This window comes from Schistocerca nitens, chromosome 4, assembly GCF_023898315.1.
Source record: "Schistocerca nitens isolate TAMUIC-IGC-003100 chromosome 4, iqSchNite1.1, whole genome shotgun sequence".
Taxonomy (NCBI): domain Eukaryota; kingdom Metazoa; phylum Arthropoda; class Insecta; order Orthoptera; family Acrididae; genus Schistocerca; species Schistocerca nitens.
In genome coordinates this window covers 208,757,973-208,770,137 of record NC_064617.1, presented here as the reverse complement: position 1 = coordinate 208,770,137, position 12,165 = coordinate 208,757,973, and the positions used below count along the sequence as shown (strand labels likewise).

Genomic DNA, 12,165 nt, shown 5'->3' with positions numbered 1-12,165 from the left:
ACCTGCGACCGTAGCGATCGCGCGGTTCCAGACTGAAGTGCCTAGAACCTCTCGGCCACTCCGGCCGGCGGACTGATGACCTTAGCAGTTAAGTCCCATAAGATTTCACATACATTTGATCAAAAATGTTTGTTTCGTGAACAACTCACCTTACATCTCGACATATTCTCCTTTCAGGTACATACGCTTGGTCTAGCGGTCCTCCAGCATTTTCATCCAGTCAGAACAGTAGATACTGTCAAACTCTGCAAAATACTCGTTGACTAATACTATCACTCCCTCATTTGATGAAAATGTCTTCCCAGCAAGCCAAAATTTCAAGTTAGGTAACACGAAGAGGTCACTTGTGGGTAAGTCTGGTGAATAGGGTGGATGAGGAACTAATTCAAAGCCCAGCTCATCACTTTCGCCACTGTTAACGTTGATGTGTAGGATGGTGCATTATCCTGGTAAAGGAGCACTTTTTAGCGTGCCAACCTTCGTCTTTTTTACAGCCAGCGCAGGTTCAAACGATCCGTCAATGAAGCATAATAGGGTCCAGTTACGGTTCTGCCTTTTTTCAAGTAATGTATGAGGACTATTACTTGAGAATCCCAAAAAACAGATACCGTCACCTTGCCAGCTGAGAAAATGGTCTTTGTCTTTTTTTGTGCATTTTCACCTTCCTTCGTCCATGATGGAACCACGTTTCATCAATTGTCACAAATCGGCAGAAAAAGTCTTGTGGATTGCGATTAAACATCGGCAGACATTGTGATGAAATGTGCCAGATGCGCTTTTCGTCTGCTGCGAGCAATCGCGGCACCCACCTTGCATGCAGCTTCTTCCTAACCAGTTCTACGTGCAAGATATTATGCACTAGCTCAGTTGAGATACCTAGTCTCAGCAATCTTACGGCGGTCCTGCGTTACCATATCATGGTTTTGTCAATTATTTCTCTTTTGGTGACTTCAACTGAATGGACAGAGCACGTTCAAATTCTTTGTTCTCAAAGGAAATGCTCCATAATGATGATGTCTGTGCAAACTTCATCCAGTTCTGTTTTGATTTGTGCGGCAGTCCAACAATTCAAACGAAAATTTTTAATAAAAGCATGACACTCCGTTTTCTCCTTTTTCAGTCGCAGTCGAGACACTGACCATTTCAGACGGCAGTCTACAATGAACTGTAGGCTGTACATAGTTGAAATTCTTTATACAATCCTTGGAATAATCCTGTTTACCAACCGTGCCGATTTGTAACTATTGATGAATCCTGGATCCATCATTACAGGCCTGAGTACTTCCATCGAAATAAATTTATCAGACTTTTCAAACCACCCTCGTGGAATGTATCACTGTGTGCCATTCACGTATACTTGACATTAGTAAAAACTCTAGTGGCTAGCGTTGCCGCCTCTGGATCACAGGGTCCCGGGTTCGATTCCCGGCCGGGTTGGAGATATTCTCTGCCCTGGCATTGGGTGTTTGTGTTGTCCTCATCATTTCATCATCATCATTCTTGACAGTGTCTAGATTGGGCTGTGAAAAAAATGGCGCCGTGTAAACGTTGGGACTCTGTACGGGCGCTGATGACCGCGCAGTTGAGCGCCCCACAAACCAAACATCATCATCATCATTAGCAAAAACATAATACAAAACTGACTTCGACTTTCCATGGGTACGTAAGTCGCCCACTTTCTGAAGTTTCACAGTAAACAAATGGAAACGCAAGGAAAATACACACCGACAATTCAGTCAACCGTCGGGCTTGGTGGGTTAGTAGTAAGGCACATGTCTGGAAACCGAGAAGTCGTGGGACTGAACCCGGTCGGCCAAAGGAAATTTTCCATTTACTTTTAATCTATCCTTCACATCCCGACGATTTGCGGAGCCGAAGCCGGCTGGAGTGGCCGAGCGGTTCTAGGCGCTACAGTCTGGAACCGCGCGACCGCTACGGTCGCAGGTTCGAGTTCTGCCTCGGCCATGGATGTGTGTGCTGTCCTTAGGTTAGTTAGGTTTAAGTAGTTCTAAGTTCTAGGGGACTGATGACCTCAGAAGTTAAGTCCCTTAGTGCTCAGAGCCATTTTTTTTTTTTTTTTACACACACAAGTCGCCGAAGTAGCGTCCGATCGAGAGACCTGTATCCAGCGACTGAACCATACTAAATTATTATTATTAAGCCATCCGACTTCCGTTGAAGATGTGTGTGCAGAGAATTTACGCCAACGAAGAGGACATAGAAATACTACTCATTTATGGAGAATGTACGTTTATAGAACAGTACCTGCGATATCGTTTTTGTTTACAATCCTACGTACTAACCAAGTACCTCCCAGGTCGATCATACATTTTGCCGTTGAGAGAGTGTGGCACATCGTCAGCCGTTTTGGTCTGGGGAACAATTTCGTGGCATTTCCTGCGTGATCTCCTAATTGTGGAAGGTACACAGTGTCGACATAAGTATGCATTTACTCTTGGGGACCATGTCCATCCCTACATGCAGTTTGTTTTTCTTCGGTACTATAGCATCTACAAGCAGGGCAATGCAACGTTTCACACAGCTCGAAGTGTACTTGCGTCGTTCGAAGGACACCAGTATGAGTTTACCATACCTCCCTGGCCCCCAAACTTGCAGGATTAAAACCCAGCCGAGAATCTGTGGGACAATTTCAATCGGGCTATTCGTGCCGTGGATCCTCAACTGACAAACATAGCGCATTTGGCCACGGTACTGGAGTCGGCATGACTCCATGCCCCTGTCGGTACTTCTCAGAACATCATTGGTTCCCGTTCTGCACGTCTCGTAGCATTCCGCACGGCAAATATGGTAGCGTAGTTGCATTTTGAGAAACAAAGTCCCTTTTGACTATTAATTCTGTGAAAGCAGATTACCGAATCTTCAACAGGTGGAAACGTTACATCTTCACCATTTCCACTTTGTTAGATAATTATCGTATTGTAAGTATTATCCTTCGGCAAGGATGATCCGAATAATGTTCACAGAAGAAAACGGAAGCATCGTATTCTACCTAGTATATATTTGTCACAACCGTGATTGTAACACGAGTAAACATAACGAGACCATTAGACGGAGGCTACTCTGAAGTGGTATGGCCAACCATTGTAGCCGAGCGGTTCTAGGCGCTTCAGTCTGGAACCGCGCGACCGCTACGGTCTCAGGCTCGGATCCTGCCTCGGGCTTGGATGTATGTGCTGCCCTTAGGTTAGTTAGATTTAAGTAGTTCTAGGGACTGATGACCTCAGATGTTAAGAGCCATAGTGCTCAGAGCCATTTGAACCATTCTGAACTGGTATGTCATGTGATGCACTGTTTGTGTTGTGCCAGGTAGTGTGCCTCAGCCATTGACTGCAGCCGTGCAGAGCCTGATGGACGGGCTGTGTTGCCACATCACTTCAGCGTCGTGGGACCAGAATTTCAGGATGACAGTCATCCGGCGCAACAAAGATCTGGAGCACATCATCTACCAGTCAAATCAGGTATTTGGACAATCAACTTATTTCGCAAATTTTTGTAGCTGTTACTAAAATTCCACTTCTTCCGATCTTCAGCAGAAGATCATACCTTATAAATTATGTTTCAACATCGACAAAAAAAAGGACCTAAAAGTTCTTGACTATTACGTTAGGCGAGAGCTAAGCATTGTTTACAATAACTGAAGCTGTTGCAACTGAAATTATACAGGATCTTGTGAAATTCCTGTTACCAGCTTCTAGAATTTGTAGAGGGGAGTGATTGCATAATATTCTGAAGTGGAAGCCATCTCCAGAAACGCACCGTTTCCGTGCAACAGCCATTTGAAAACTTGTTGGTAACACGACCACTTTTACCAGTAATTGATCAGGTGTGATCAGTGCATAACTTTTTTTACATTTCTACTGATTAGTAGCCGAAGGGATTGCTCGTGTATTTGTTGATGAGTTCTCTTCAACGTGATGCAGTATGGCCTCTACAAGTCTGGGCGTGCGGTGTCTCTTTGGAGCCCCACAGTCACGCCTGCTGATGATGAAGGTAGTAGCCTTTCTCGATGTCGTTGCGTAAGTATGGTGAAAAGGGTATGCGATGGAGTCGTGGAGAACGATGTTAATAAAGGCGACGAGGAGCACTTTAGCTACCATGAGCCATACCATTCAGAAGGATCATGACGGTGTATTCTACAAACGTGCAATCAGCCATTTTGTTCTTACAATCGCAGACATATGAATAAGGCTCGAAACTGGTCAGAGAAGTAGGACAGAGGTCAGCTGACATCAGCTGATCCGACGTAACCACCCCCCCCCCCCTCCACCACATGACCACCACGTTGCATACCTACATGCACTCCGTCTTCAGGCCACAGATGGCCCATCGGGACTATCCGACCGCCGTGTCATCCTCAGATGAGGATGTGGATAGGAGGGGCTTGTGGTCAGCACACCGCTCTCCCGGTCGTAATGATGGTTTTCTGTGACTGGAGCCGCTACTGTTCTGTCGAGTAGCTCCTCAATTGGCATCACGACGCTGAGTGCATCCCGAAAAATGGCAACAGCGCATGGCGGCCCGGATGGTCACCCATCCAAGTGCCGTCAACGCCCGACAGCGCTTAACTTCAGTGATCTGATGGGAACTGGTGTATCCACTGCGGCAAGGCCGTTGCCCGCATACCTACATAGCAAACATGTTTTCAAACGGCTGTAACACGGGATCGGTACGTACCAGGCATGGGTTCCTGTTCAAAATATTATGCACTCACTCCCCTCTACAAGTCCTAAAAGTCTGAAACGCAAATTTCGAATTTCCGTACACCCTGTATTTTTCATCTAGACTATGGCATGAAATTACCAGCGAGTTGCCTCTCAAAAACAGCAGATCTTAAGTTTTAAACTCTACTTTACGATGAGGTTATCAGCGACGGAGGACGAACCGGATTTGCGAAGGTTGGGGTAGAAAATCAGTCGTCTCATTTCCAAAGAAAACAAGGAAGACTTAAATCCGAGTTGACTGCGCTATTGACATTTGACTGTTCTTTTATTTAATCTTGGGCTCTGTAACGAATCCGGCCCCGTAGCCATTCTGAAGGGATCCATTATTAGCCTATTGTAAGTAGTTGCCATAGGAAAATGATGAATCACTTGAAAATGAGTATGTACCCGAAATTTTAATACCATTCAGTAGAAAATAAGAGAACAGTCAAATGGCGAAAGAAATACGATTTAGACAATTGTACGTGACAGTTAAGTCCCAAAATTAGAAAATTATCTAAATCTGAATGCTCAGAAAGTGAGTTGAATCTCCATCCTCCTGAATGCGAAACCAGTGCCACTGTGTACCCTGACTCCTTTGTATGTGATTTATCAAAGTAATGTAGGTATTCTCATTCAATTTCTACTTCAATGTTTCTCTTCCCCATGACCTTTGCAATGTGTACATTGTGGTTCCTGTGCATAAGGTCATTCAAATTCGTCACAGAGGCGATTAACAAGAAATCAGCGCTCTACTTCTCGTAATTTTACGACTGCCAAAGACATCCAACGTAATATTCAAATAAAACATGGAACACTTATGAAGACATAATGGCCGGTCGCTGTGGCCGAGCGGTTCTAGGCGCTTCAGTCCGGAACCGCGCTGCTACTACGGTCGGAGGTTCGAATCCTGCCTCGGGCATGGATGGCTGTGATGTCCTTAAGTTAGTTAGGTTTAAGTAGTTCTACGTCTAGGGGGCTGATGACCTCAGACGTTAAGTCCCATAGGGCTTTGAGCCACGACATAATGCAGAAACACGATATTTGCATCGAGCACTGATAGAGTATAGTCAAGTTTATGATTTAAAGATACGCTTTAGATGGAGTGCGAACGAAGCACTGAGCATCAGAACGACGAGCTCACGAGAAGTGTACTTGACTTGCCGAAAAAGCTGTCTGTCGACTTGGGTATCGTACTGTGTTATTAAACGTTATAGTGATGTCAGAAATGCTTCGAAAAACACTATTCGTGCAATTAATTGAATTTCAGCGACGTATTATTGTTGGCTCGCAAGCTGTTGTACGGTGCTTTCGAAATATAGCCCATCACGTTTGACTTTAGGTGTTAGCGGCTCTTATTAGTGTTGGTACCGGTGCTCCAAGGAAGATTCACGTGCTCGTCGTCTTCAGTCTGAGTAACAGAAGCAAATAGATTTAGACATGGACCGGCGCATTATTCGAGCATTGGATATGCAATAACAGCAGCACATATTAAGGGCAATGTTGGTTGGTTGATTGATTCGGGGGAGGGGGCCAAACAGCGAGGTCATCGGTCCCATTGGATTTGGAAAGGGTGGTGAAGGAAGTCGGCCGTGCCCTTTCAAAGGAACCATTCCGGCATTTGCCTGGGGCGATTTAGTGAAATCCACTCCGCCACCTCGCTCGGTTAGGGGCAATGCCATATGTGTATGCTAGGACAATCAGACAACGTTTATTGCGCAGTAGGCTATGAGTATAAGAGTAAGAGTGTACCTTGGCGGAGGGTGGGGCAGCGAAAGGCACAGACAGTGATAGTTATTTGCAAGTCGGGGATCAATCAGGAGAGCAGATACTAACAGAGTACATCAGATAGCGACATGCAGGGCTAACTATGGACAAATGCATTGGAAAAAGATTAGTCCTCCCCAAGGAGGCATCATGCAAATACGGACTAACATCTACTATAGCTTGAATTCGACGAGGAAGAGAATCCACAAGTTTCTTCAGTTACGCCATATCCTGCTATAGTCACTCATTGATGATTAGATGCCTAATAGCAGTGATGGTGATTGCTACGTGTCGCTCGCTGTTCCAGACGTTTTAAGTGAAAGTAAGATCGGGATTTTGGTGGACAGTCGAGATAGGGTGCTTGAGTGTTCCTAACCTGGAACGTACTGTGTGCTTACAGCCCTGTTAATACTATTATTGTAATTTACACTGAAGAGCCAAAGAAACTGCTACACCTGCCTAGTATCGTGTAGAGCCCTTGCGAGCACGCAGAAGTGCCGAAGCACTATGTGGCATCGACTCGACTAATGTCTGAAGTAGTGCTCGGCGCAATTGACACCATGAATCCTGCAGCACTGTCCATAGATCCGTAAGAGTATGAGGAGATGGAGATCTCTTCTGAACACCACGTTGCAAGGCATTCCCGATATGCTCACTAGTGTTCTTGTCTGGAGAGTTTGGTGGCCAGCACAAGTGTTTAAACTCAGAAGAGTGTTCCTGGAGCCACTCTATAGCAATTATGGACGTGTGAGGTGTCGCATTGTCCTACTAGAATTGCCCGACTCCGTCGGAATGCACTATGGACATGAATTTTTGTGTACGTGTCACCTGTGAGAGTCGTATCTAGAAGTATCGGGGATCCCATATCACTTCAACTGCACCACGCCGCACACCGTTACAGACCCTCCACCAGCTTGAACAGTCCCCTGCCGACATGCAGGGTCCGTGGATTTACGAAGTAGTCCCCATACCAGTACACGTCCATCCGCTCGATACGATTTCAAACGAGACTTGTCCGAACAGGCAACATGTTCCTAGTTATCAACAGTCCAATGTCGGTATTGACGGGCCCAGGCGAGGTTCAAAACGGTTCAAATGGCTCTGAGCACTATGGGACTTAACATCTATGGTCATCAGTCCCCTAGAACTTAGAACTACTTAAACCTAACTACCCTAAGGACATCACACAACACCCAGTCATCACGAGGCAGACAAAATCCCTGACCCCGCCGGAAATCGAACCCGGGAACCCGGGCGTGGGAAGCGAGAACGCTACCGCACGACCACGAGCTGCGGACCCCAGGCGAGGCTTAAAGCTTTGTTTCGCGCTATCATCAAGGGTACACGAGTGTACCTTCGGCTCCGAAAGCCCATATCGATGATGTTTCATTGAATGGTTCGCACACTGGCACTTGTTGATGGCCCAGCAAAAAAAAAAAAAATGGTTCAAATGGGTCTGAGCACTATGGGACTCAACATCTTAGGTCATAAGTCCCCTAGAACCTAGAACTACTTAAACCTAACTAACCTAAGGACATCACACACACCCATGCCCGAGGCAGGATTCGAACCGGCGACCGTAGCAGTCCCTCGGTTCCGGACTGCAGCGCCAGAACCGCTAGACCACCGCGGGATGGCCCAGCACCGAAATCTGCAACAATTTACGGAAGTGTTGCACTTCTGTCACGTTGAGCGATTCTCTTTAGTCGTCGTTATTCCTTTTCTTGCAGCATCTTTTTCTGACCGCAGTGATGTCGGAGATTTAATGTTTTACCAGATTCCTCGTCAAATGGTTGTACGGCAAAATCCGTACTCGGAGATGCTGTGTCCCATGGCTCGTGCGCCGACTATAACACCACGTTCAAACTCACTTAAATCTTGATAATCTGCCATTGTAGCAGCAATAACCGATGTAACAAATGCACCAGACACTTGTTGTCTTATATAGCCGGCCGCGGTGGTCTAGCGGTTCTGGCGCTGCAGTCCGGAGCCGCGGGACTGCTACGGTCGCGGGTTCGAATCCCGCCTCGGGCATGGGTGTGTGTGATGTCCTTAGGTTAGTTAGGTTTAAGTAGTTCTAAGTTCTAGGGGACTTATGACCTAAGATGTTGAGTCCCATAGTGCCCAGAGCCATTCTTTGAGCCACTTGTTGTCTTATATAGGCGTCGCCGACCGCAGCGCCGTATTCTACCTGTTTACATATCACTGTACTTGAATACGCATGCCTATACCAGTTTCAATGGCGCTTCAGTGTAGGAAGACTGGAATGTCTCCAGTATACACATCATGACGCTGTAGATGTTGAAATAAACGTCCTGGTTCATATCCATGGTGACCTGAATGAGTGAGGCGAGGCCATGGTACTGGAAGCACCCCAAAATCATAACAGGACACTTCCTATCTAAACTTGACCCACACACTGCAGGTAAAATCCATCAGTGCACTTGACGTCTTGCATCGTTTGGAAAGAGGTAAATTCGTGACTTGTCGGACCATACTGCACACTTCCAGTCAGTTGCGTCCAATTTATGTGTTGTCTGGGTCATTTAAGATGTGCACGTTAATGTGCCTGTACAAGCAATTATCTTTATGCGATGTACCCGACTCAGAATGTCTTGCCATTCGTGTTGTATCATATGAGGTGACTGGATGGCAGGACTGTCGGTAGTCCAACGTGTGGGGCCTAATTTGTCCAATTTTATCATCATATTCGAAGACATAACAACTTACCAGACTCTTCTTGTACGGTGCAGCCTTAGAATTTTATCAAACCTCTTTGTAACACATTACGTACTTATTTTTGTATATGGCTGCACGTTCAGAGACCGTGAATAGTTACAATTGAAAGAAAAACAGCCCTCGGTCACTATTTTTAACAAATTAACCTTGTTTCAACACCGCTAGGAGTGTCTTCCTCAGTAACGAGCAGCCCTTAGTGGCTCACCATCACAGTTTTCTTTATCTTAAATATCTTTGTGACTAATGCCCTTTTGGCATATTTATTATTTTATAAATGACATATAAGTACTGCCAATCTTTCACGATGATTCCGTACTTATATGCTATCATACGTTTTTAGTCATAATTCTGTGACCATGTTATAGAATATAGACCACTCTTTGATTTAAATTCTGAGGAAGACACTCCTAGCAGTGTTGAAACCAGGCTAATTTGTTAAAAATAGTGACCGAGGGCTATTTTTCTTTCAATTCTGACATTACGTACTTTCCAAGTGTCTGTCACTGGAAATGGATGGACGTCTCTGAAACACTAGATTACGTTGACAAACACGAGTATCAATAGACACATCCCGTGTGGAGAGCGAGGACACTGGTTTCCAAGTGTAACTGTGATGACAATACAAGGAAACATGACACAACGGTGAAGTACATTCTCAAATAAATGCGTATTAATTGTTATAATAAAGTCTTCGAAAAATGTACAGAAGTGAATGATAAGCTACACGAGTCACTGTTAATCCATAAATACAGATTGCCACGACGAAAACAATACAGAAATAGCATGGTTTTTGGTTTCAGGGGCCGGCCGCGGTGGCCGAGCGGTTCTAGGCGCTTCAGTCCGGAACCGCGCGACTGCTACGGTCGCAGGTTCGAATCCTGCCTCGGGCATGGATGTGTGTGATGTCCTTAGGTTAACAAACTGCCTATTGGCTTCTGTCTCGGGTTCTTCGGCCGACGTTCATCTAACGATTTTTCCGACGTTTCGCCAGCACGAGTGGCTGGCATTGTCAAAGCTTCACCCTCCATTGCCGGTGGTGAACTGGAGGCGGGCTCGCGGCCGCAGATTATATGTACCTGGCGCGCCAACGTCCGAGGGCTGCTCTGTGGTCATTTCCGGTGCGGTTCTCCTCTTGCTACCTGCGACGGTCGTTCGCTGCAGTACGGGAAGCCAGGATCCGTTGACCTTAAGGCTTTCCTCTTTCTTGTTCAAACTGTTCGCGTGTTTTTGTATTTCTACAGCTTCTCTGAACAAGCGCGTGTGATAGTGCTTCTCTACAGCCAGAACTTCCGTGTCGGCGAATTTTATTACATGGTCGGTCTCATTCAGTGCGTGCTCTGCCACGGCCGATTTCTCCACCTGCCCCACACGGAAGTTCTGGCTGTAGAGAAGCACTATCACACGCGATTGTTCAGAGAAGCTGTAGAAATACAAAAACACGCGAACAGTTTGAACAAGAAAGAGGAAAGCCTTAAGGTCAACGGATCCTGGCTTCCCGTTTTGCAGCGAACGACCGTCGCAGGTAGCAAGAGGAGAACCGCACCGGAAATGACCGCGGAGAAGCCCTCGGACGTTGGCGCGCCAGGTACATATAGCCTGCGCCCACGAGCTCGGCTCCAGTTCACCACCGGCAATGGAGGGTGAAGCTTTGACAATGCCAGCCACTCGTGCTGGCGAAACGTCAGAAAAATCATTAGATGAACGTCGGCCGAAGAACCCGAGACAGAAGCCAATAGGCAGTTTGTCAACAAGTGGCCACGAAAGCCTCAACAATCCTTAGGTTAGTTAGGTTTAAGTAGTTCTAAGTTCTAGGGGGCTGATGACCTCAGATGTTAAGTCCAATAATGCTCAGAGCCATTTGAACCATTTGGTTTCAGGGATATAACAGCGACCTTGTTTTGTGCCCAGTTTACATTTGACGGAGCACATATGTTTTCCTGTGGTGGGGGTGGATTAAACAACGATGTTAACTACCTTGATTGCATTGGACGAAATTTGTGTGTTTTTGGACTGAAGCCTGGAGTACAACGTTGAACTTATTCCAGGCCTTGTTCTTCCTCTAATGAACACCATTTGCAATTACATACGTTGCATCACTTAATTTTCATCGTACACCGTCTCACAATACACAGCTTCGTTAAAGGCTGTCTGAGCCCGACAATCGGTCATTTTGTCTTGTCAATGCTGCTTTACAACAGAAATATCATGCACTCAAGTTCCGTATTGATTGTAAGTTACGATTAGTCCTGCACTCCCGCACACTTCCATAAGGATTGGGTCGTTGAGTGGGAAACGACCGCAGTTCTACCGTTCTCAGACTCGTCATACTGACGGATCGACTGCGTGAAGGCAGGAGGGCAGTATAGCATTGAAGCAACAGCAGCGCCTTGAATTGTAAAGTATGCAACCCGCAACATTAGATTCATACTCGCTCCGTTTCAGATCTCTTTCAGCAGACCATAACTCAACAAGGTTACTATTGCGTACAACCGATATTTCTACTGTGGCAATGCAGCTAATAAGTGCATGCTTGACAATGGCGTTATGATGAAATTACAGCAGCAAAATAAAAACTTCTGCAGCACTAAGCGGAATATGACATCCCTTGAAGAACAATGTGTTCCAGAGATGTTCAATCAATAATTCTCATGTCAGACGTTTCACGAGAGACTTATATGCTAAACGGGAGTTTGCGATCTATGAAAAGATGAGAAAGATATTACTTCCTGATGTAGAGCTGCACCTCAATAACAAATATGACACTTAAATTAAGGAAAATAGACCTAATATGGAGGACTAACGAAAGTGACACACACCAATCACAAATAGAACAGGAAAGAGAAGAAATGGCTCAAAAAAAGTAGTTCACAGACCCATAGTACCATGCATCAGTGACTGGCATCCATGTGATCGTCTGCCATATGGTGTCCTTTGGATG

At 45.8% G+C, this 12,165-nt stretch overlaps 1 protein-coding gene and 1 pseudogene across 2 annotated transcripts in view; one reads left to right on the top strand and one right to left on the bottom strand.

The window, feature by feature from the left end:
- The window catches only part of LOC126251829 (uncharacterized), a 364,384-nt gene that overhangs the window by 227,177 nt on the left and 125,042 nt on the right, over positions 1 to 12,165 (top strand). For both annotated transcript variants that reach the window (XM_049952492.1, XM_049952491.1), the window contains exon 8: positions 3,328 to 3,479. In XM_049952492.1, the coding sequence (XP_049808449.1) occupies positions 3,328 to 3,479 (152 nt within the window). The remainder of the gene's footprint in view (positions 1 to 3,327; positions 3,480 to 12,165) is intronic.
- Positions 4,520 to 4,637, bottom strand: LOC126253998 (5S ribosomal RNA; annotated as a pseudogene).